General features: G+C 39.4%; 1 protein-coding gene across 1 annotated transcript in view; it reads right to left on the bottom strand.

The window, feature by feature from the left end:
• Positions 1–9472: 9472 nt before the first annotated feature.
• Positions 9473–27101, bottom strand: part of DENND4A (DENN domain containing 4A) — a 2763357-nt gene continuing 2745728 nt past the window's right edge. The window contains exon 42 of the mRNA XM_044077857.1: positions 9473–11312. Coding sequence (XP_043933792.1) covers positions 11176–11312 — 137 coding nt within the window. The 3' untranslated portion in view covers positions 9473–11175. The remainder of the gene's footprint in view (positions 11313–27101) is intronic.

Genomic DNA, 27101 nt, shown 5'->3' on the forward strand with positions numbered 1-27101 from the left:
GATGACAGGATAACCCAAGTGTAATGACTGCAGCAGGGTAACACGATGAATATCCCTATATCACTAGGGGGTTGCAAACTGGCTCACAGATAGAACCCACAGTGTTAAAAGTAGCTGACTCCAAGTCAGACTGCCGACCAGACACGAGTGGAGTCCCACAGGGTTCGGTCCTGGGTCCTCTCCTGTTTGGTATCTATTTCTCTAAAGTTCAGCCCAACATGAAGGATCTCTGGCTGACAAATTTCCCAGACAATTGCAAGTTGGGAGCTATTAACTCTCCAAGCGATGTTGACATCCTATAGAACGACCTCACTGAGACCAACAACTGGTGTCAGAACCATGGCCTTATGCTCAATGCCAAAAAAGTGCGTCATCATCCCCTTTGGGAAAAACCCAGTTCCCATGAATTACCACATCGATGTTAGTCCACTGAACACAGGAGTTACAAGAGATCTGAGAACACATGTTGACAGCAAACTCTTTTGACCAACACATTGCCACTGTGGTCAGAAAGTCCTTCTATGTGGCACATCTCATTACTAAGGGTTTTGCATTCAGGAAGAAAGAGGTCATGTCTCCCTCTACTCTTCCCTCATTAGGCCAGTTATTGAGTACAATGCCCCATTTGGCCTGCACCTCACTAGACACCTGCAACAACTGGAGAGGCCACAAAAGTACCTCACAAAGAGGATCCTAGGCCTTAAACACTTGTCCTATATGGATAGACTCAAAAAACTCCAACTATTCTCTGTCTCATATCGCCTAATTAGAGGCGATCTCTGTGTGACTTACAAAGCCATGTCTGACCCAGCTCTGTTAGAAATGCTACATCTAAAAAAAAAATCCCAATCCCTTCTCACCACACACTCCAGAGACCTCAACCTCATTACCACAATCAAAACAACATGTTGGAGGGACAGGTTCATAACACAGAGACTGCCCATGCTATGGAATAGACTTCCCATACATGTCAAGCAGAGCATCTCACTGGCCCGCTTCAAGAGAACTCTTGATGAGTGGATGGGAAATAGAAAATTCACCCCAGGGATCACTCCAGTGGCTCTGCTCAACAAAGGCACTGGGAACTAAGGTTGGGTGGCAAGATGCCAGGGTAATCCTATGGGCTAGGCTTGTAAAGGCTCCATTAGCCTAGTACACACCTATGAACCTATATATATATATATATATATATATATATATATATATATATATATATATATATATATATATATATATATATATATATATATATATATATATATATATATATATATATATATATATAAAAACAACAACACACTCTAAGGAAAGCCCTCTAATTTAAACGGGCTAAGCAGCCCTCTAATTTCTACTTTAAACGAGCTAGCCTGTTCTAAGCAAAGGAACTAAGTCAAATGAACTAGACAATAACAAAGCTCTCTAACTAAAAATGGGCTTAAGTCGAGGATAGGGTATAATGGAGAAAAGGCCTTGAGAAAAAACAATGGCCGTAAGCAAAAACATATGCAGCGAACACACTAAAAGTTGTTAATACCACACCTCCTGTTAAGAAATTATCTAACTAATAAAACCACTATTATGTATCTAAATATATAGAGAAAAAAACACTACATAAATTAAAATAACAAGTTACTTGGCCAGAGCCAGTGTGAAGCACTTGATCTTGTTTTAGCGGAAAACGAGATCTGGAGAGTTTCCTGAACCATCATGGGCTAGGGTTTTCAGCCATGAGCTAGTGGAAGATTGATTTCGAACCCAAACAGTACAGAATGAAGACGCGATAGGACATCATCACATCTGTGTTCTCAGTGCATCAGCTATTAGGTCCAAACATTTCAGAAACCTAGAGATGAGGTTTGCACATAGTCGTACCTTAGGAGATCATCCTAAGAATGGATTAAAAAAAGACATGGATTTTAGCAAGGTTTTACTGACCAGGAAAAATTCCAGCTGTGAACTTCTGTGTTAGAAGTCCTGAATACCAGAAAACAGACTCCTCATATCCAGGCTTCAAAAATCCTTTGATTCCACTGCTTATCACAGAGGTGCCATCTGAAAGTATTGTTATGGACATTGTTGGGTCACTGGTAAAATGCAGCAATTGGTTTTAATGCATCTGATTATTTTGGACTATGTTAATAAATACCCTGAGGCTATTCCCTTATACAAGGCTAATGCTACATCTATACTAAGGAAGCTAATCATATCATTTACTTAAACAGGGGACTTCATTGATATCCAGAATATATCCAGAATAATGTACCCACTGTGCCAATGCTTTAAGATCAAGCAACTAAAAACCAGTGTCTCCATATACATACATATATATATATATATATATATATATATATATATATATATATATACATATATATATATATATATATATATATATATACACACACACACACACACACACACACATACATAAACAAATAAAAAAATAATATATATATCATCATCATCTTCTTTCGGCTGTTCCCATCAGGGGTCGCCACAGCAGATCACCTGTTTCCATTTCTTCCTGTCCTCTGCATCTTGCTCTGTCACACCAACCACCTACATGTCCTCTCTCACCACATCCATAAACCTTATCTTAGGCCTTCCTCTTTTCCTGTTACCTGGTAGCGTCATCCTTAGCATCTTTTTCCCAATATACTCAGCATCCCTCCTCAGCACGTCCAAACCAATGTAATCGTGCCTCTCTGGCTTTGTCTCCAAACCTTCCAACCTGGGCTGACCCTCTAATATACTTATTCCTAATCCTGTCCACCCTCATATGTTAGTGGAGCATTTTAATTGAACATTAAAAGCCATGCTGACAAAAACTACTGAAGAAAATGGCAATAATTGTTATCAGTTAATACCATACCTCCTGTTTGCCATTACAGAAGTACTACAAGCCATACTAGGTTTTGGTCCCTTTGAGTTACTACATGGGAGGCACCTCTGTGGATTGTTAGACACTGTCAATGAAACTTAGGAAAAAGAGAAAACTCCATTTAAAGTTGTCACAGAACCACTATAATAATTTACATCACAGGCTCAAAGTGGTGATTTACATGATATGGAATACAAGGAAAACGCTCAAGCCACAAAGAAGGGATGTATAACTGAAATGCAAGGATCAGAAAATTCAAAGCTGGAGAACAACTGCTAGTTTTGCCCATTAAATATCGAGGGTTAATACAGTAGAAAAAATAAAGAAAAAAATCAAATTATATAAACTACAGGGTTAAACTAAACTAAACTAGTAAATCATCCACTAAATGTCCCATCCCTCCAGAATCTACTCCAACCCTATCGCACCACCAGACCACTAAGATCCAGCAAAAAAAATCACTTGCAGATCACTAAAGCCAATAACTCTGCTGGTGAAGCATTATTCTCTTGCACCATAGCCAAATTATGGAACTCCCTCCCACCCACAATTACCTCCATACCATCATGCACCCACTTCAAAACTTTACTAAAAGCGCACCTAAAAACATGCTGGTTATGCCCTTGCAACTCCCATTCTAATATCACCCTCCCCATCCAACCACTACCTTTCTTTCCACTCCACTAACTACCTTGATTATAGCAAGCTCAGATGCTCATAAGCCAGTACTTATTATACAGCAGGAACTTCTTGTAACATTTGTTAATGTCTGTTATGTACTTCACAGATAAAGGTTCTAGTTGTCTACTGATGTACTATGTTCTTCATCTGTAAATATGTTGTAAGTAATTGCTATGTAAATTGTTAATCGCTATGTAATACAATGTAACTACTGTCTGTTTATTTTAACTGTGGAGCTTTTCTCCCCGGGCCTCCACTGAAAATGGACCTACGTCCAGTTGGACACTCCCAGTCAACAAATATAAATAAATAAATAAATAAAATAAATAAACTGACTGGTAGTGAAGACCAGAACAAATAACATCCTGAAATCATGGAAACAAACAGAAAACTTGTAGTTAGTTAGGCAACAGACAGTTACTAGATCTGGTAATGAATAAAAAACTGATCCCACTTAAGTAGTTCAGAAAGGTGACACTAACCAAGTCACAGAAAAAGAGATAAAGCAGTTTCTGTTAAGAAAATGACAATTGTTTTCAGTACTGCTAGTATAGCAGACCTGATTAAACACCATAATAATTCCATTATAGGGGAAAAGATTAACTTAAAACTTTACAGCATACTAGAGTCATTGAGAAAGGCTGTGCAAGATGAAGTACAAACATACTTAGGACTGGCAGGGGGTTGGGGGGTGGTGACAGAATAATCCAAAAATGAATGGAACTGCTCATACTGGTTTGTGCCAATGCCTGAACAATCAGGTTCTGTAATGATTTTAGAAAGCTGGACATTTTGAAATTTGACCACTACCACATTTGGGGTTGGTGAACTAATAGGTTAGGGAAGGCAAGATTCTTAACCACATTATATCTAATAAAGGGATACTGCTAAATCCCTCTAACGGCTGAAGCTAAAGAAAAGACAGCTTTTTCAACACCAGTGGGTTATTCCACTATACAGTCATTTGTTTAGGCTACATGGTGTACTTTATGACCTTTCAAAGATTAATGGAAAGAGTCCTAAAGGCACATATGTCAAATATGCTGTCACTTACCTAGATAATGTCATAATACAACTCAGATAATTGGGATTTCCATCTAGTTAAGGTACAGGGTATATATGACTCCCTGAGGCAAGTAGGTTAACATTCAGTGTCTCCAAGAACAAATTAGACAATGATAAATGTAAAATACTTGGGTTTTATGAGATTGTGAGAAACTGGCCTATTCCTGGCACCAAGAAGCAAGTAATAACATTTTGGGGTTTAGCTGGGTACTAATGAAATTTTACATCCCATTTTGAATTAATTGTGTGCCAGGAATGATGAAAGTGAAGACACTCTCTAAAGCAGAGTAGACACTAGAGGCAGACAATGCTTTTAAATAGCTGAGGAGCACATGTTCAGAGTCATTCCTAGTCTCTCTGAATTTTGGCAGACCTCTCCCAGTCTAAACTGATGCATCAGAAATAGGAGAAGGGGCAATGCTATCACAGAACCTTGATGGGGAAGCACATCACGTATGCTTTCTGAGATGTAAGTTGAGTACAACATAGAGCAAGTGTTTCACCTCTGAGAGGATATACTTGGCAATTAAGTGGCCACTCCCTTTACTGAAGTATAGGCAACATGTTGGGACCACTAAGTTATGTAATTGGACATTCACTTTAAATTCAAGTAAAACACAGACTGGGCTTGACCCAACATCATGCAGATGCATGTCTAGGGTTCACAGCCCATGTCATGGACCTAAAACCAAGGGTTTCAAGTTCGGGAAGACAGTGTAACAATTTGGTAGTTCTTGCCAGCATGGCACCTCAAAATGACATACAAGAAACAAAATTATCTAGACAGTGCTGTTTTTAAAATAACTACTGCTGTAAATATTGCAAACAGAATTCTTTGTTTAAAACAAGTTAAAATAGAACAGTTACTTTAAGGCAGTCAGATAAAATAGTATATTAGAGAAGGCTACTGTAGGATTTTGTTAAAGAAGCCACATATCCAGTGTAGTGGTGTACGTGTGTGTGGGGGGGGGGGGGCTCTAACCCGCTCAAGTTAAGAGAATGCTGCTATGCTTCAAAGGGGATCAGGGACATAGTGATTCAGGGTGGAGCACTGCAGAATGAACAGCCTTTGTGAAAGACACTTGAAGGAACCTGAACAGTTGTCCTGTTAAGGGAATCCAGAAAGAGAACAGCTATAGGAAAGTACTTAAGGACTTGACATAACAGACTGTCCCTTTTGTTTAGGACTATAAAAGAAAAGGTACTCTGTGTTACTTATTTTGCTTCACCTGCTTATTTGGGAATAGTCTATACCAGTGTTCCATTGGTAGCCTAATCATCTTCTTCTTTCGGCTGTTCCCAATAGAGGTCGCCACAGCGGATCATCCGTTTCCATTTCTTCCTGTCCTCTGCATCATGCTCTTTCACACCAACCGCCTGCATGCCCTCTCTCACCACATCCATAAACCTTATCTTAGGCCTTCCTCTTTTCCTCTTACCTGGCAGCTCCATCCTTTGCATCCTTTTCCCAATATACCCAGCATCCCTCCTCAGCACACGTCCAAACCAATGCAATCTCGCCTCTCTTGCTTCGTCTCCAAACTGTCCAACCTGAGCTGACCCTCTAATATACTGATTCCTAATCCTGTCCATCCTAGTCACACCCAGTGCAAATCTTAACATCTTTAACTCTGTCACATCCAGCTCTGACTCCTGCCTTTTCGTCAATGCTACCGTCTCCAACCCATATAACATAGCTGGTCTCACTACCCTCTTGTAGACCTTCCCTTTCACTCTTACTGGTACCCGTCTGTCACAATTCACTCCTGACACTCTTCTCCACCTATTCCACCCTGCCTGTACTCTCTTCTTCACCTCTCTTCCACACTCACCATTACTCTGAACTGTTGATCCCAAGTACTTAAACTCATCCACCTTTACCAACTCTACTCCATGCATCCTCACCATTCCTCTACCCTCCCTCTCATTTACACACACATATTCTGTTTTAGCCCTGCTGAACTTCATTCCTCTCCTCTCTAAAGCATATCTCCACCTCTCTAGGGTCTCCTCAACCTGGTCCCTACTCTCACTACATATCACAATGTCATCTGCAAACATCATAGTCCATGGGGCCTCCTGTCTAATCTCATCTGTCAACCTGTCCATCACCACTGCAAATAAGAAAGGGCTCAGAGCTGATCCTTGATGTAATCCTACCTCCACCTTAAACGTATCTGTCACTCCCACCACAGTCCTCACCAATGTCACACTACCCTTGTACATATCCTGTACCACTCTTATAAAACTGTAAAAAATGTTTATTTTTTGAAGGCCAACTGTGCTACATTTTTATATACCACACCATCATCTATTTAAAGTATAACTGGTTACAGCCCAATAGCTCACATTCAACATGGATTTAACTGTAACCATGGTACTAACAGCTAATCTCAACATTAGTGTATATATCTGTAGCAAACTCAACCTCTGGAATTCATGCTAGCAGAATCTCTCTTGATCTATTGAAGGTTTCTGACACATTTGTACTACTGAAATCAATGGTCTCTCAGCAAGTGATACCAGATGAGTTTCCACTTATTTCTGTGGTAGGACCTAAGTAATAAAATGAAACAGTGCTACATTCACACACAGTCCAAATTAGCATTGGAGTTCTGCATGATTTGTACTTAACCCACTTATTTTTACCATAATTATAAGCAAAATGAATGACATCAGAAATGACAAATGAATATCATATGCCTATGATTCAATTACTTCCAGAGATTTTCCAAACACACACAGCCCCTTGTACAAACATATTTTTGTCTGCTTGAATCAATGTCGAATAGCAGACCTTTTCTTAAGTGCCTCTAAAAATAAATCAATGTTTCCCTCCCCCTTTTCTTAAATGCCTCAAACTAAATCCGCATTCCTCCTCCCACAGCAGCTTCTTTTACATATAACCCACATTTGCAAGACTGTAGCACCACCACTGATGAAAAATCAGTACATGTCATTGCAGCTGACCATTCATAAACTGAGGAAATGGACACAACCAAACATATCCAGTTAATCTCTAACAACCATTTTAAACTTAACATTCACTGCTGAAGTGATACCCTGACCCCATGTGCAAAACTGGGAAAAGGGGTTGAGGATGGATGAATGGATGGATTCACATAAAACGGCAATCACAAAAAACACATTGGGCAAAATGTAATACAGCAAAACCTTTTAAAACAACCAAAGCCAAAAAGTTGCCACAGCCAGATCTTAGCTCTTTTGCGTTCTCCAATCTCTGGACTAATCAAACCTCTCCACTTCTATACAAGCTTCAGTCTTGCAAGAACATTATATGACTTGATTCAGGACATAAAGGTCAAACTCACCATTAGCACTTGCTTGTTACCTAGAATTTATCCACCTCTTTACTTTTACATAACTGCACCTGGCTCAACACACCTTACAAACCTAACTGTCCAGGTCTAGCTAGTAGGTACAGGGCCTGGAGTGCTACCACTCTTTGGAGGGTCCTTACATGATTTAGCTCACATCCTTACAGCAGCCAATAAGCATGTTAACATGTGACTTCAGCCTGTACTGGAAAGCTGTACAATGGACTCCCACTACAGATGAGAAACACAACAGGTAAACACAAATTTAAATTTAAATACCTTTAATCTGTCACCTTTGCAAAAGCTAGATAAGAAACTATGGCGTTACATAAGCTTTCACACAACTCTGAAAAGTAGCAGTCATTATATAATGATAAATGTATCCAATACAGCTCAGATGTGGTTGAGCTATAACTTTATATAGCAGTGTTAAGTTTACAATGGTCCACTTTGCTTTATGGCTCTAATTTCACGTACATGCATCTAAATGTACTGCACCATTGCTATAATCTCTAATCAATGGCTGTCTCTTAAGTACTGTACTTTGACTTTGCTACTCTGCTGACTCAAACTCTGCACTCTCCCAGACTCTATATATGCACTAGAAGGAAATGCATGCTTACCTGAGTAATAGGAATTGGAGAACATGTAGAAAATGTATTAAGTTTGGAATATCCGAAGAAAAAAATCCCAACATCCACAAACTGCAGAAAGACTCTGAAATCAGATCTTACTTGGTTACTACTCACCCTCTATGCTGTTTCCCCAGTACAAAAAGCATCTATGTATTTCAAGCATAGCTGTATATTTTGTCTTTGTTGTATATAAAAGTTCAGAGTTTTAAATTTCTGTGTTTCATCTCAGTCACACACAGACACAGTATATACAGTGCTATAAGAAAGAACAGATTGAGGACATACACACTGAAAGAAATAGCTCCTACTCTATGATTTTCCCTTTCTTTCATAGATGAGAACTTACACCCTTCTTCAAATTCCATTATAGTGAGACAGTATTTTCAGCCTAAAAATATGACAACACAAAATTAATAAAAGTATTCAATACCTTGCAAAAGAAAAAAAAATCATGACATTAGTGCAATACGTACCACTTAGGTTCTCCAAGTTCAGTAACAGAGATGAGTAACACAAGACAAATGGGCAGAAGCCAATACATTCTGATCAAAGAAGTCTGGACACAAATTATATTCCTAGGAGGAGAACTGCGACTGAACCAGGAAGTCATCTTCTGCACTGGTACATATTTGCACAAAGGGTGTGGCAGGCTCTGCCAACAGCAGAAACATGATGTCAGATGAACAGAGGGAAAGGGCTCATAGCTGTTGAAAGATATGTTTGGTGTAAGCATAGAACAACACTGTTAAAAGGTATCTTCTATAGAAAATAACGGGAGAAGATTAAGAGGAAACATATATCAGCTTCAACATTAAAGATGAAAAAAAGAAATAGGAAAACAAGTTTTGTTCACAGGTAACTGAGCAAAGAGGTTTTCTTTTGTTTCATGCTAACATTTTATTAGGTCTACAGAGCTGTTCAGTAATAAATGTATTACATCATATGAGCTAAGACTTGAAAATGTCCCTACAGAATATTAAATTCTGTTTCTGTATGTCCACTCATCCGGATGCTTTTAGCTAAGGGATTCCAATATATACACATATGTGTGCATGTGTTTAAGTACATATATATGTATAGGGGTCAAACTGATAATGCTGAATGTCCAAAATGCTTAAAGGCATTACATCAACTTAAAAAGGTAAAAAAACAATAATTTGACAAGACTGAAGAACTGTGGGGGCTGGTGTTTTCCCCTTTTCCAACTGTAGTGCACACTTGGGAGTAAGTATGTGCAATTAAGCAGGGGTTGTGTGGGTGCTGGGGACCAGACCTTTTCTGTACCGACCAGAAAAGGTCTAAAATCAAAATGCAGTATTTTTAGGCATTTTGAGTTTTGACCTTTTCTGGCTGATATAATACTGTTTGGTGTTTTGGCCATTCAACATTATAAAGGTATTTCATGTAAAAATATGCACGTGCACACTGTGTGTATGAGAAAAAAAAAAAAAAAAAAAAAATATATATATATATATATATATATATATATATATATATATATATATATAAAATGTCCCATACATGCACACTACTCTTCAGACGATGGGAATCCTGAGATATGCATATCTAAATATCATTTGATGATAGTAACATAAAACTTATTTAAAAAAAAAATGCTTTGTTAGGAAACAGTCAAGTAGATTCAGTGCTGCAGTTCAGAGCAGTTGTTTTTGTCCACATTGCAGCTTGATGATACGCTACTGAATGGGAATACACTTGCAGAACATTTTTTAAAACGTTAATCTACATACCCAAGAATAATCTTTTTGAATAAATAATTAGGAAAACTGTATAAATAGCAGCATGTTTATAACATATAGGTACTATACTGCCTGCACAATAAAATGATTTTTTATGCAATTATATAAATCAAATACCAATATAAAATTTTCTTGATTTAAAATATACACTATTTTCCACATATATTATAGAGTTTGTTTAGCTTTAAGACATTTAAACTATGTAAACCAAATAACCCAGATTTTATGCAGTCACAAATATGTAACCACTTTTACAGCACTGCTGATTTGTAAATGTGTCTGAATGTTGCAGTACTCTAGACCACTTACAACTTAAACACACATTACATTATCATTGGCAGCAACTGTTCTTGTCATGAGTCTGATTTTTTGATAGCCTTGGCAGTCTGACTGGTTAAAACACAGATTTTGTCTGGTCAATCGTTCTCTTTGTTACAGTCATCTGTAACAATGAAGCACAAAAATCCAAGTTCCAGTCTAGATCAGTGCCTTGATAAAACATCACGGAAAAAAACAAAAACAGAATCAAGCATCATATTGCGTGCTGGTAAATTTCAAACACAGTCAACAGCCTTAAAAAGTAGCAGGAATGTCTTCCTAAAAAAAATAGCAGAAATGTCAATCTTTCTTTTGCACAGCTCCTGCATGTCTTGCATGTAGTTGCAGCAACTCATCTTTCAGAAAACATCACCTGTATTAAGGTCCAAATTTTTTTTTTGTTCACTGATGCACTTTAATCAGTCCTTGTAGCAAATGCATTCTGACATGTAAACATACTAATTCATAGCAGTGCTGCACCACTGCTTACATTTTCCTTAAAGGTATGGTTCTCCAAAGGTCCTTCTGCACTCAATTACTCCAGTGCTTGGTGGGCGATCACAGTTCTGAGTGGATTTAACCTGAGCTGGTGTGAGGTGATCATAAGCCAGTTTATATTCTCGGTCAAATGCATCTAGGACAGTAAAGAAGACAACTGATGAAGCATTCAAAACTGTACATTTTAATTAAAATATAAAATTTGCTGACATTACTCTAAAATCAGTCAATACAGTTTACACACAAGACTTAAATATAGACCGATGTCAGAAAATGCAAGTCTCTCTAAGTGAAAGCAATACAATAACCTTTAAACATCATCAATTACAGTAAGGGAGTTACGCAACATAAAGTAAAATTTTAGAGCATCTTAGTCAGAAATAATCTGGTTGCAACTTGTAACTCAGAAATGCTGATCTGTCTTGTAAGTACTACCTTCATAGAGGCATACATCTCCCCTCAAAAGCCTGTAGGAGAAAGAATACAGAGATAGAGCCTTGAGATGGTCTGCATAGGACATTTTACTTAAGCCCTGTATTCTTTTAGTGAGGAACCTCTGTGGACATTCCAATTGTTGGATGTACCTGGTTAGGTACATACCAAAGGGGGCACTGTACTCAATGATAGGTCTGATGAAGGCCAAATATAGTGGAACAATGACTTCCTTGGATTTAGATGTCATACCTTTGTTTATAAGTTGCGCAATATAGAATGGTTTCTTCACTAATGCAGACAAGTGATGGTTAAAGGCTAGATTACTATCTATGTCTGTTCCTAAGTCCCTGACTACTGGGTGTGCTCTAAGGGGTGTGTTGTCAATATGATAGTTACCACGGCTGGATGATTTCCCAAAGGGTACTATTATGCATTTCCTGGCATTTAGTTTTAGTCCATGGCTCTGACACCAATTGTTTATCTGTGCCAGCCCCTCCTGGAGAAAATCTGTGTCAGTGTGGGATTCAATGAGAACTCCTAATTTGCAATCATCTGCAAATTTTCAGCAGGAAACCACTGACATTGACCCTGACTTCAGAGAAGTAAATGCCAAAAAGCAGAGGTCCAAAGACTGATTCCTGAGGGACTCCACTTATGGTTGGCCTCTTTGTAGAGGTTGACTCTCCAATTCTAGCTCCCTGGGTCCTGTCTGTGAGCCAGTTGGCTATCCACCAGGTGACATACGGGTTTGTACCTAACCTCTTAACTTTGTGAGCAATGCCCGAGTGGGGTACTGTGTCAAATCCCTTGGCCAGGTCAAGGTAGGCAGTGTGAACCACTTTGCCTTCATGCATCGCTGTGGTGACCTTCTCAAAGAAATCCACCAGGTTGAGTAGGCATGACCTGCCCTTAACAAAACCAAACTGGATTGGGTCCAGTGTCTGGAGGTTTACTATATCACTATTGATCGTTTCCATGATAATTCTTTCCATGGCTTTACATACAAGGCTAGTGAGACATATGGGTCTGTAGTTATAGGGGCTGTAGATGGCCTACCTTTGTGCAGAGGGATGACTGTTGTTTTTCTCCATTCATGAGGCATGAAGCCTGTTTGCAGGCTATAGTTAAATAGCAATTCCAGAGGCCTTGACAGGTCATGTTTCATGCTATTCAGAAGGCATCCTGGGATATTGTCTGGGCCCACTGATGCAGTGTTCTTGGGCTTAGAGAGAACATTAAGGACCTGTTCCCTAGTGATAGCAGGGGGAGTTATATTTGATGGCATCTCCTGAGGGAAGGTTGAGGGGGGAGAGGGGTAAAGTTGGAGCTGAATTTATTGGCCAGCAGGTTTGCTATATCTTCTGCCTCAGTATAGGTGGCTCCATTACAATGAGCTCTGCACATAATTATGTACTGCCTTCAAGGTTGCAGAGATAGCTACAGAATGCCTTGTGGTAGTCCTTGGCCTGGGAGGCCAACTTTTCTTCAAATTTGGCTTTGGTAGACTTTATTTGTCCTCTGAGATGTTTGCTTGACCCTTATCAACATCTACAGAAAGCAAGAAAATAAAACAGAAAAAGTTAGGGATCCAAGACTAGGACAAACAAGTAGTAGTAAAAGCAGGACTTGAAGAGTGGGGAGAGATGTGTGAGATGCTCAGGGAAGTACAACAGCTGTTTACCTCAGAGCTTTGGGGAGGAATATAATGAGGCAACTCCAGTTGTACTCGGTTGCATACCGCCTAGTCAGAGGTGATCTCTGCCTGACATACAAGACTTTGTCTAACCCAGAATTGATGGACATGCTCCACCTAAAGAAAACCTTATCCCCTCGAGCCACACGCTCTAGGGATCTAAATCTCACCACAACAATAAACAGGACATGCTGGAGGGATAGATTCCTGTCCCAGAGACTTCCCATGCTTTGGAACAAGATCCCAATCTACATTAGGCAGAGCTCCTCGCTAACACTCTTCAAAAGAAACCTTGACAAGTGGATGGGAAACAGAAAGTTTACCTTGGGGATCACTTCAGTGGCTCTGCTGGACAGAGGCACAGGGAACTAATCTAAGTGGACGGCGAAAGCCAACACATTCTGGCTAGACTTATAAATGCCTTTGGGCAGATAGCCTAGTACCCACCTATGAACCTATAAAATCAGGGTGAACACAGGGACATGAACACAATGAATCATGGTAAACTCAAAACAACCTTAGGCATGAAGGAATGGTTGGTTCTAAAAATCAGACTATCTTTTTGAAAAGCCAAAACAGGTTGAGAAGCTACAAGGGCTTACAACTCAAATACTCTCTCTTACTAGGGTTTACTTGAACTTGAATGGCCCACTAGATGAATTCAATTTTCTTAAACTACAGGAATGAAATCTGAAAATATGGGATTGCTGCTGTGTTCAGACAGATTTAAAGAACCACTAATTTTTCCTCATGTGAAGTCTGGCTAAAGAAATCATTAGGATGAAAAAAGCCATGTATAACCTAGTATTCTGTGGAAATTCCTTGCTGTGGAAGTGGTCTGCTGAGCAGGATTTAGGAACTGGTGATGTTAGAAGGAAACTTTCTTTCATGGGAAGTAGACTACCATCAAGGAAGTGTCATAGAAGGCTGTGAGATGGGACCAGAGAATTATTTACCTGATTTTACTTGAAACCTAGACTGTGGAACAGATTTATGCAGAAATGAAGGTATGCCAGAGTATCTTGGGCAGAAGAAGCTAAAATCATCCAGGTAGGGGTAAATATGACTTCCCTGAAGTCTGCATTGAACAAAGAACATAGCCAGACATTTTATGAATACCCTTGGAGCAGTAGATAAACCAAATGGCAAAGATGCAAATTAAAAGTGCAATCCCAAAACAAAGAATCTTAACACCTGTGATCTTTGTGAAAAGGGATGTGTTGATAGGCATCCATGAGGTCCAGAGTGTCTCAGAAAATGTATGGGAGAACAGGAATAATAGACTGCAGCATTAACATTTTGGACTTTTTAAGTTTAGCCATGCAAACCAACAGGAGGAGGACTTAATTTACCCTTTGGCAACACAAAAATGTACAGACTTCAAAAACTGGATGTGGAATGCTCCACAGACGCCTAAGCTGATGAAAATGAAAAACTATTACTTACCCAAAACTGATGGTTTTTAATGGGAGATATTGGCAATACAGGACTATATTAATCAAAGATGGGTACCCTAATGGCAACTTTTTACTAAAACAAAGTTGGTATGGAAAACTGGGTAAAATATCAAGCCAAGCACTTTTATAGGAAACTGTCAGGCTTAATCATTTGTTTAAAACGATAGTACAACTAAAACAAGATTGAAAAAAATACTAAATTAAACCAGCATATTACAATTAAGTTAAAGAACTCCATGACAAGATTCCTCAAAGCAAAAGGCAGCTTATAAACTACTTCTACTTGCTTTAGGTAAAAGGGACAATGCATTTACGGGAAAATTAAGAGATAACATTTTAGTCTGGCAGTTAGCACAGAGGATTAAGACTATTAGCAGTTAATGGGCTGCTTCCTGTGGTACAGGGTTTGATTCTCTTAGTGTTCATTTAGCTTCTGTGTGACCTTGAGCAAGTCACTTAACCAGACAGTGCTTTGGGACAATTGGGAATTTGGGCTAGGTTCATCAATGGCCTCAAGGACTCCATGCCTAGTAACTTCCTATGAACATAAATCCGGTCCAACTATAATTCCATAATTGGACTCCACTGTGCAGAAGCAAGGGAGAAAATGACTGATGTAAAACAATTTATGGGTTCAAGCGGTTAAGCAATGAATGTGAAAATTAAGAGATTTTTGAACGCACTTGAAGATAGCATTTCATATAGGATTTTACGAAAATCAGAGAAAAAAATCTTAGGACTTGACCATGTAAAATAATTAAAATGGCAAAACAGGCTCCATTCATTTGATCAAAAACGTATATCATCGAAAGGCTACTTTTGGCTCAAAAATATTGCAAACTCGGAATATTAAAAAATGTTGTCAATCGGAACTTGTCCTTTCCTCTTTGCTGTGTGATCCTTGAACTGGTATATATAAGTTGCAGGAGTGTTTGCTTCCCCTATATTATAGACATATATATTAGTTTTTGATATTCTGAGTTTTAATTTTTTGTGTTTTTACTATTAGGAAATAGGTCTGATAAAACAAACAAGGAAACATTAAATTTTAGAGAGCGGTGTTTTAAAGAACAAAAATAAATCAAAGCTTCCCCTCAAAATGCTGCACATTAAGATTTTGTGATAAGGTGGCGTTTTCATGCCTAAACAATTAAAAGTTTCCAATAAACCAATTTAAGAAAGAATAAAGGATTTAAGATAAGAGATTTAAAATGATTAATGTAAAGTTAGTATTTATCTAGGTTAAATTTGTAGCTGGAGACAAAATAAGTCTAGCAGTAACAGACAAAATATGATGAATATAATTGTTTTGGCATGTACAGTAAGTTATGACATTAACAAGCATTGAAAACATGATCAGAACATTATGTAACCTATATTGGTTTATAGCAGATCTAGGTAAAAGAAAGTTAAAATAAGTTCTATAAACCCAGCTCTGGTAGTATACAGGAATAAAGCCCTCACTATGGCCTAGGTGATGCAAGATTATTTAGCAGAACAGGCACTTAATATTGCTGGCAGAGAATGATGGACTTGTCCATCTTGAGGGAAGGTGGTGGCCTGGGGATATCCAATTCTTTGGAGGATGGCTTGTCCTGCAAGGGGTGGTCCTTGGGTGGGTGTCTGGCCAACAAACTGCTTCAATGGTAGCCCTCATCATGAGTGAACAGGACTGTGCATCTGCATAAGGGAGGGCCTTGTGGTACCTGCTGTGTGATGTAGGAGGGATTAAACCTGAAAAATAGTTTCCCATTGCCATGACGTATGCGAGTGAGACAAACCAACACTGTGGCTGCTTGAATGAAGTCCTCCTTCAGCCAGTTCTTGCCCATAATAGGGAATACTCAAATGGAGGAAAGCAAATGGGCACAGCTGACAGGTGAAGGCCTAATGGTTGGGCAGGCGGTGTGGTGAAAAGACAAAGAAAAAAATGAAAAGATTCTATACATATATTATACAGATATGGAGAAAGAAGACATCCCTAACTAGCACCTGGAATTACTAAAAATATCTTCTGTTTTATTCAGTTGATAACACATAATCAAAAGTAGGACCAATAAAGTATCTTAATACCACATCTATGATTAAGAGACACAACAACTCTATAAAAGAGACATTTGTGACCTACTCATTTAAATGCATTTAAAGCATCAATAGAGAAGGCATAAAGTATATTATTAAACATATATGAAGATAATGAAAGATTCTAATGACAGTTTGTTTGCCTTGAATAAAAATAGACTGGTAAGGTAATATACCTGCAGTAACAATTACTTTTAATTACTAACACCAGCTACTCAAAATATAATATCGAAATTAATAAGAACTACTAGGCTACAATTAATAGGTTGTACTGTGGTTTAGTTTAATTTGGTTTTAGGATAAAAATCATATTAGACTAGTTTAAGTATGGACTGAAGAAAGACCATAAATTTGAATACATAAGAATTTCGCCAAAATTTTAGAAAGTTTACTAGAAAAGGACTTGCAAAACCAAAGCAAAACAGCCAACTAGATATGAATATTTAAGTTTTAAATGTGAGATAGTACACGGAATTTCTTCATTAGTAATCTTGATGTCTTATAAGTGATCTGCTATCAGGAGATGTTGCAGGAAGAGACAGATTGTATAAAAATATTTATCCCAGAATCAACAAAATATGGTTGGGAAGACAAATAAATAGCATTAAACATATTGGATAAAGTATGCAGAATGTCAACTGAGTCAGTAAATTCTCTATTTAACAACATAAGGAATACTTTTTTCAGACAGGTGTATCTTAATTTCTTTCCAAACAGGCAGATGGACTCGGTTACCATTCTGAATCTTCAGCCATATAAAAGGAATCCAGTCATTTTAACCATTTAATCAGCAAGGTATTTAACTATGTAACTGAAGAGCAGATGTTGCCTATCTTCAGCATATGGCTTTATCTGAAAGACCTCTATAATTTCGTTGGATACCTTAGCTTATATATAAAAAACAAAAAGCTCTACTAATAAATATCCTCATAAAATGATTCTAAAAGACACCAACCTGACATCTAGTTTAACTGAAGCATCTACTGAGTCAAGCAGCAATAAATCTCAACAGTCATTAAGGATTCCTAAACTTGATCATCATCTGAAACTATATGGTTAAACCTCCATCTAGTCAGGGCAGGTTTACTTTAGCTCATATATACAGAGAAACTTGAAGATTAATCACAGAACAGTCCATCAAAAATCTAGGATAAACTGTAATATTTGTAGTATATGATGCAAATAATGGAAAAGAAAAACAAACAAAAAAAAATCTACTGACCACAATTTATGGACAGTGAAGGTAAAAGCAAATTTACTTTTGGAAGGATTATTAGACCAGTTGGGACCAAGTAGGCTGAAAGCATTTAATAACTTAAAGTACTGACTCTGCGGCTTGAGAATGGAAAGTTCTTGGTCTGGATTTCTTATCCTTCACAGGATGTCACAGTGTTCAAGCTCCCATGACAATGACACACTGATCATGAAGATTCTAAACAACTATCATAAATGGAACCAAAATAATAATTTGGTCATAACATGGTATGTAAATGATAAACATCGATGGTGTTTACTATTTAAAACTTTTAAAGTGATGTAGTGCTAGCAACCTAAAGTTGCACTTACCCATAACAGTAGCTGTTCGAATTCCTCACTGCTGCAGTAGCCTTTAGGCTACATGGGCTGTATCCTTGCATAGGAAACAACAATCAGCCAGCTTCACTAAGCTCTGGCTCCCCTCACATGTTCTCTAACTGCTGAATAGCTAGTCCTAAGGAAGGAAATCAGCAATCAGAGTAAACATTTCTTCATGACTTTTTTGTCCATACAGTGAGAAAAGAACTTTACAATCCTGAAAGAAGAAGAAAAAACCCACCACCAACATATAAAGTAGAAACGCACACAACCCTATTTTATATCCTAACTACAACAATATACAAGAGTAGGGGGGTGAAGGGTGGGTGTGGCTACTGCAGCGGTGAGGAAATCAAATATCTACTGGTATGTGCAAGTGCAACTTACACAACTGTACTACGTTCATCATTCCCCCTGCTGCAGTAGCCATTAGGCTATATGAGTTGATTACTAAAGAGTATCCAACCTAGGAGAAAGAAGGACATAGATCCAGGAGTTCCCAGAGAATGGTCCTAGCTAAGCTAGCACTGGATATTGAAAGAGTACAACTTGCAATGCCTTGTACAAGTATGTATGGAGGATCAAGTAGCTGCCTCTAGAATGCTTCTAGAGTACACCCCCTTTTCCAGTACAGCACTGAATAAGATAAGGCTCTAGCAGAATCTACCTTGATATTGCCTGGAACCGATTTACCATGGTGGGAACAACAAAAAAACAATAGCTGATAATAACCACCTGGAAACAGGTCTATATCATATATTCGAAATTCCAAAATGTCGAACACCATATGTTCGAACTTGGAATTACGAATACTGAAAACATTGAACACTCAGAATAGCGAATTCTTTTCCCAGGGAAAAAATTTGCTGTTCCGAGAAACATACACACAACACAAGCACACCAAAACAAATAAACCGCACACACACAGTTAACAAAACCCAACCCCACACTAAACCACACATACATTACTAACTATCCACTTACCTTAACCGCACCCTAACCCTAAGGTCCGTAACTATCGCACACATACCCTAAGAAACTATACACAAACAAAGCAACTAATACACACACATACAGTTAACAAAACCCAACCCTACACTACACCATACATACATTACTAACTATCCACTTACCTTAACCTGCACCCTAACCCTAAGGTCCATAACTCTCGCATCACAGTGGAGGAAATAGCAAAGCCACAGAACGGCCCACCGAAATCTTGCCCTAGATAAGATTTTGATGTTCCGGGGCTTCGCTATTTTCAGCGTTCGATGTTGTGGGTTTGACGTTTTCACGTTCGGCATTTTACCTCTTCGGAATTTTGATATAGTCCCCTGGAAACTGTCTGTTTGCGCACAGGATGTCCCTTTTTTGTCGCTTGATTAAGAAATTAATAGCCGATCAGCTTTTTTAAATGACATAGTTCTGTCAAGATAGCACCTGAGCTGCCTATGCACATCCCGAGTACGCAGAAGCCTTTCTCCCTGATTTTTAGGTTCTGGATAGAAAACTGGAAGAATAATTGCTTAATTCAAAGTAAACAATGAAACCACTTTGAGCATAAAAGAGAGGTTTATTCTTAATGTGACCCTGTCTCTGTGGAATATAAAATAAGGTTGACCTATCATCACAGCTTGCAACTCAGATACCGTTCTTGCAGAGGTCAGAGCAATGACGATTTTTCAAAGTCAAGAACTTTAAGTCAGCTTTATAGGCAGGTTCAAAATATAGCAATCAACTTCTCCAGTACAATGTTGAGATCCCAAGGAGCAGCAACCTGTTCACAAGAAGGACGTAAACCTCTCTGCTTTACCACAAACAGTAAAGAAAGAGGAGGCTCCATGGCAGACATGCCGAAATGCACAAAAAAAGGTGAATAAAGTAGAGTGAAGCACAAAAACAGTCCAAATAGCAGAAGAAAGGCACACACAGCTTTCGGATAGCAAATCCTTCTTCAGTGTTTGAACACTGAAGAAGGATTTGCTATCCGAAAGCTTTGTTTTTATCTCTTTATTAAAGTTATTCAGCTTTGTGGAGCGTGCCTTTCTTCTGCTATTTAGACATGCTGCAATGGCCATAAGATAAATCTTTACAGAGGAATAAGAGAGGACAAAGGAAAGTAACTCACACACATATTTGAGCACCAGTGGTACAAAATCCATGATGAACCCCTAGTTATTGGTTAGTCACAAGCTAGAAAATCACTTCCACTTACTAATACATTATTTTCTAGTGACATACTTTCTTGCACCCTTTAATACCTTTTGCATGTCCTCATGAAATAAGTACCTGAAACATATTAGAATTGCATCTTTCAGGTACTAAGTTGAAGTTGATCGAGACTGGGATGCAACAAGCTCCCAATCGTGTGAGTAGATCCAGTCTATAAGGAACATTACGGTTAAATTGCCCTTGACCACTTTGCCTGGGCCAAAAGACGGTCAACTATAATGTTTTTTGAGGAATTGTTGTAAGCTTTAGAATTGGCCTGGATGTCAGTAGAAAAGCATTAAGGATCACTCCCTTTCAAGGGAATGAAAAATGCATCTGTTTTCCAGGCTTGCTTGCAAGGAGTCCTCATGCAAAATTAGTTTAGTTGTAGGTTTTCAAAGGAGATGAACAGACCTATTTGAAGTGTTCCCCATAATTAGATCAGTTTCTGGAAGACCCCCTTATTCAATTTCCATTTATGAAGGTCTGTCATGATTCTGTTCAGCTTATCTACTGCTATGTTTTGCTTTCTCAGAATGTAAGATGTTCGATGTTCGTAGGGTTATAGAATGCTGATGGGCTAACTCCCAAGCCATCATAGCCAGCCTGCAGAGGGGGAGGATAACCCTGCACCCCCCTCTTGTTTATGACTGTGGTATTGTCTGTGATTACTTAAACAGGTCCTGCTGACCATAGGTGACAGAGAGCTTTAAAGGCATGGATCACTGTCAACACCTCCTTTATATTGTTGAGTTTTGGTTTGTCTAAATGACTCCACAGGCCTTGCACCTTTATTTCCATGTAAAGCATCTGGGATGAGAGACTGGTTTGGGGCCTGAGAAAAGAAAGAGAGACCTGGGTCAGCTGAAATTGTTGTCTCCACCAATCTAACTCAATTTGTAGAAAGCCCAAAACTGAAATTTGATGTTCTAGAGGATGTAAATGCTGGACCCATGTGTTTTTTTAGAAAACCATTGCATCTTTCCCATGTAACCTGGCTAGAGGAATCATGAGACTCAAAGAAGCCACAAACTCTAGGATTCTGAGTAATTCTCTTGCAGAAATCCGAGACTGACTGGAGAAACTCTAGAAAGATACCAGATAAAAACCCACAATCTTTGCATCAAAACAGCCTTTTGAAGAGAAGCATCTAAGGCAGCACAGAAACAGAATCCTGTAAGAGAGTCAAGGACTATTTTGCAACACTTATCTGGAAGCCCAGGTTGGTCACAAGAGACGTAATCCATGTTAATACTCTTGACATCTGGATAAAGACTCTGCAAAGAAAAGTAAGTTGTCTACATATGGAAAAATGAGATGCCATTTAGTCTGCAATATGCTATGACTGGAGGTAAGCATTTCTGAACACCCTTAAAGCTGTAGATAATTTAAAGGGTAATGCAGAGAACTGATAATGTGACAAACAAACAGAGAGCCACTGAAATTTCCTGAAGCCTATGGCTATGGGAGTGTGGTAATAAACATATTTTAAGTCTTGTATTACCAAGCAACTCATAGGAGGAATGAGTGCTAACAGTTCTGTAAGATCAACATTTTGAATGTTGGTACTTTCACATATCACTTCAGAAATGAAAGCTCTAGTACTGACCTCCAAGATGCCTCTTTCACTGGTACCAGAAACATTCTGGAATAGAACATTTGCCCCTCTGATATACAAGCACTGACACACCTTGGATGTGTAAAGACTGAAGAACCTAAGGAAAATATTCTGTTTGGTTTGGAGGATGGGGAAGAATTCCCCTGAAAGGAGGTTTTCGTATCAAGTGCCATCTGTAATCCTCCTGCACCACTTTTACCACCCAAGAGTTAATTTTAAACACCTTTATTGGAATTATCTCTTGTGACATAGGCAAACTTGCATTTATATAAAAGTAATCAAACTATACTAATAGGTTCACATTTACAAAAGTTACACATCACATATATCATACACTCAAAGCAATACTACATAAATTATTCAATTCCTACCTTCACTTAAACCTCATTCCTCCAAAACATTTTTCTGCATGTATTGTTCCGGGCCTAGGACTATTCACTGAAAGCACATTTCACTGAAACTTAAATGACTGTGCACAAATCACTGAAAGCTCAATTCACTGAAAGTTATACATGGCCTTTTCCCCACTGTAGTGAGACCCTGGAGTTAGTATATATAGTAAGAGGGGTGTGGGGGGCACAATGGATATATATTATGTTCAGAAAACAGTAATTTATTGGAATTGCAAGTATCCATGTATATAGTTCACCACACCTCCCCTTACTATATATATACTAACTCCAGGGTCGCACTACAGTGGGGAAAAGGCCATATATAACTTTCAGTGAAATGTGTTTCAGTGAATTGTGCACAGTCAAATGTTTTTCAGTGAAATGTGCTTTCAGTGAATAGTCCTAGACCCATTGTTCTATAGGTTCCATTTTTTTCTATATAATTTACTCCTACCCTTTTCTAAAGATCCCACTTCCTGTTCTTTTATCTCCGTTACAATATTCACTAGTTCAAGTACAGGTGGTTTAGATTTTGATTTCCATTTTCTACCAATTGCTTTTTTGGCAGCCACTAGAATTAAACTTGACAAAGCTTTACTATGTCTAGGCAATTCAGATCCTGTATCCCAGCTCAAAATAATAATTTTCTTAGATACACTAATTTGCTTCCTGACAGTGCTCTGTAGGGAATTTTTAAAGTCTGCCAACTCATTACACTCTGAAAAAAAAAGTTATGTATTCACCATAATGTTCCATGTTTGTAGTCCATCTCGCCCTTCATTCTTACATATGGGTTTGGAGCCAATCCTCGGCTCCGACTCTGCCTATTACAAAGCTCAAAGTCTTCTAGTTAGCTCGTGGCTAGGTAGGTATCCCATAGTGCACTAGTACAATCCCCATATCTTGCTTGCTGCTAAACTACAGAAAGACAGAGCTAAGCTATCCAGAAAAAATAATGAAAGGTCTCCACTTTATTACGGAAAAATTATCCTGTTTCCAGATCCTTCCAGGACGGGGGTAGGTGGGTGGGTTCGTAAGAATGGAGAGTGAGATGGACTACAAACATGGAACGTTATGGTGAGTACATAACTTCTTTATGTTCTGTAGTCCTATCTCGCCTTCATTCTTACATATGGGACAGCATCCCTAGCACCTTATTCTTGTGTGGCTCACGAAAAGATACTCCTGAGTACCGTGGAAACAAAGGAGGCTCTGCCACTAGAGGTCAGGTCCAACTTGTAATGAGTAATAAAGGTATGAGGGGTAGCCCAGGTTGCTGCTGCACAGATATTGTCAATTGGAACCCTGGCTTGGAAGGCTGCAGATGTAGACTGGAATTGTGTAGAATGAGCCTTAATCTTGAACGATAAAGGCTTTCCATTAGAAGAATAAATGAGGGAAATACAGCTCGAAATCCAATTCAAAAGGGTCACTTTGGAGACTGGGAGACCCAATCTGGAATCAGAGAATGATACGAACAATTGGTCTAACTTTCTAAGTTCCTTAGTCCTGTGAAGATAGAACTGTAATTGTCTGTGAACATCCAACTGATGAAATTTGTATTCTGCTGCATTGGAATGGTTAGGGAAAAACACCGTCAGGCTCTATAGTTTGGTTCAAGTTATTATGAGAGCAAAACTTGGGGATAAAAAACAGATTTGTGTGAAGAGAGACTGTCTTTGTGGAAAATCAAATAAGGGGGCTTGATAGACAGTGCTTGTAACTCTGATACTCGTCTAGCAGATCTGATGGCTACTAGAAACAAAGTCTTCCAAGACAGAAACTTCAGTGAGCACGAATGAGCAGGTTCAAAGGGTGGAGAAGTTAATTTGGACAGGACGAAGTTTAAATCCTAGGAAGCTACCGGTTCCTGAAAAGGAGGTCCCAGCAGAGTAGCACCTTTAATGAAAGATTTACACAATCTGTGCGACATAAGTTTAGACTCATGTTGACCCAAATGAAAATTAGATATCGCTGCCAACTGAACCCTAATTGCCAACTGAACCCTAATTGTGGCAGCAGCAGATCCCTGGTGGAAAAGTTTGGACACAAATTCTAAAATCACCGGGATGGATGCAGAGTAAGGGTCAACATCCCTTTCTTCAGCCCAGATAGAAAACCTTCTCCATTTGCTAGTGTATAATTCTAGTAGAATATTTGTGAGAATGTGCGTCACAGCAGGTGAAAAAACATGAAGCCTGACTAGGGATGGAATTGGAGTAGCCACGTTGCCAAGTTGAGGATGTGGACGCTGGGGTGAAGAGAGCCTGATGTGTGTCAAGAGGTCTGGCACTGGGTCCAGAGTACATGTATTGTCTAGAAGATGAGGCCAGAGAAAGGGGAAACAAATCTGACGAGGCCAGTAAGGAGTGATGAGGATCAGTTTGCTTCCCAACAGCTTAGTTTACTGAATCACCTTGGATATGAGAGGAAAGGCATAAAGGAGACCCAGAGGCCAATCGTGAACTAGTGCATCCCTCGGTGACTCCCCACAGGGGGGGGGGGGGGATGAGGGAAAAGTAGCTGCTACATTTGGAGTTGATCGACTGTCGAAAAGGACGCAGCAAGGCCGTCCCCATTTGCGGAAAATCTGTTCTGCTATTTTCTGCTTCAGAAACCACTCGTGAGACATCAAGATTGCCCGGCTGAGTTTATCGGCTATCATGTTGGTTGTCCCTGGGATGTGCGTTGCCACTAGAAAGCACTGGGAAGATATCACCTACTTCTAAACACGAATCGCCTCCTGACAAAGGAGGTAAAATCTGGTTCCACCTTGCTTGTTGAGATACCATACCATAGACATGTTGTCTGATTGGATTGCTATCTTCCCAAGAGGAAGGTCGTGAAGTGCTTGCAATGCTAGAAGCACCGCCCTCATCTCTTGGACACTGATATGCAGGTGAGCCTCGTGATCTTGTCATGTGCCTTGGACAGTCCTGCCTAGATAATGCCTCCCCACCCTGTGAGGCATCCGTGGTCAAAGTAGCAACGGTTGGCGAGGAAGGAATGGAATGCCTGTCGTTAGTTGATCAGGTTGAATCCACCAACGGAGATCCTTTTTGCAAGACTCTGTTAGGATGATGTGGTGGGACAGAGGCAGCTGTTGAAAAGACCACTGGGACGATAGAAGCCATTGAAGAATTCACATATGTAATCTGGCCAAAGAGACTAGCATTATGGTGGAGGCCATGGTGCCTAAGAGTTGCAGCACTGTCTTTGCCTTGACTTTTTGAAGAGGAAGTAGACGGAGAACTTGTATGAGGTTCTGTGCTCTTTCTGCAGGAAGATGAGCTATCATGGCGACTGTGTCTATTTCTGTGCCTATAAAAGTCACAAATTGAGAGGGCGATAAGGCAGACTTTTCCCAATTTATAGTAATCTCCAACTGGGCACAAAGTTGGAGAGTGGAATCTCTGGTTTGAAGGAGTAGATGTCTGGTGGAGGCGCCATATTTATATGGTAGTACGCGTCTTGGAGGTCTACTGAGCACATCCAAGTGTCTTTCCCTAACAAAGGGAGGATAGACTGCAGTGTCACCATCTGGAACTTGTCTTTCTTTACAGATTCGTTTAGTTTGCTGAGGTCTAGAATGGGCTTCCAGTCCTCTGTACGTTTTGGCACTAAAACGAATCTGGAGTAAGTTCCAAATCCTACCTGGTCTGTAGGGACGGTTTGGGTGACTCTGTTTGCAAGCAACTTTTTCACTTCTACAGTTGCTTGATCCCTGTGATTGGGTGGAACATCCGGGATCCACTTGGGAATGTGAGGTGGACGAGAAAAGGGTATGTAATAACCTCTGGTGATAATTCTTTCTACCCATTTGTCTAGGGTGATGCTTAGCCAGGCTTCTGGATACAAAGAAATGCGACCCCCAACTGGCTCCAGAGAGGCACAGCTGGGCCCCACACCAGGAGCGTTGATAGGGATGGCCTCAAAACGAATCACGGCCACCCTAGTTCAGCGGACCACCCTTGCCTCTAAGGCGACATCTACCATTTGTTCCTCCTTCTCTGCCTCTGAAGGAGGAATCACCCTGTGCATCTGGGAAAAATCTCTGGGACTTCTTGAACCACATCTTACCACCTCTCTGACCCTTGTGGTATGGTCTAGAGGGGACGGTAAAAGTACTCCCATGGCAGATAGCGTTTTCCCTTCTTGCTCGCACTTGGTGAATGTGTCTTTTACCTTAGGTCCAAACAATGAAGAACCGTCAAAGGGGGCGTTGGTAAAGGTAGATATGAACGGCTCCGCAAACTTACACAAGAGCATCCAGGAGTGTCTCCTAAGAAAAACTCCTGAACCCACTGCCCTGCTCGCTCCGTCGGCTGCATAAGAAATCAGCTTCATGGAGGAGTTAACAATGGAATTCAAGGTATACAACTGAGCAGACACCTTATCAGGGACTCCTTCAGTAGATGTACCTTGTAGAGTATCTCCCAACTCCTTAAGGAGATCTCTCTGA

The sequence above is a fragment of the Protopterus annectens genome, chromosome 7.part0 (assembly GCF_019279795.1).
Source record: "Protopterus annectens isolate FY-2018-M chromosome 7.part0, PAN1.0, whole genome shotgun sequence".
NCBI lineage: Eukaryota > Metazoa > Chordata > Ceratodontiformes > Protopteridae > Protopterus > Protopterus annectens.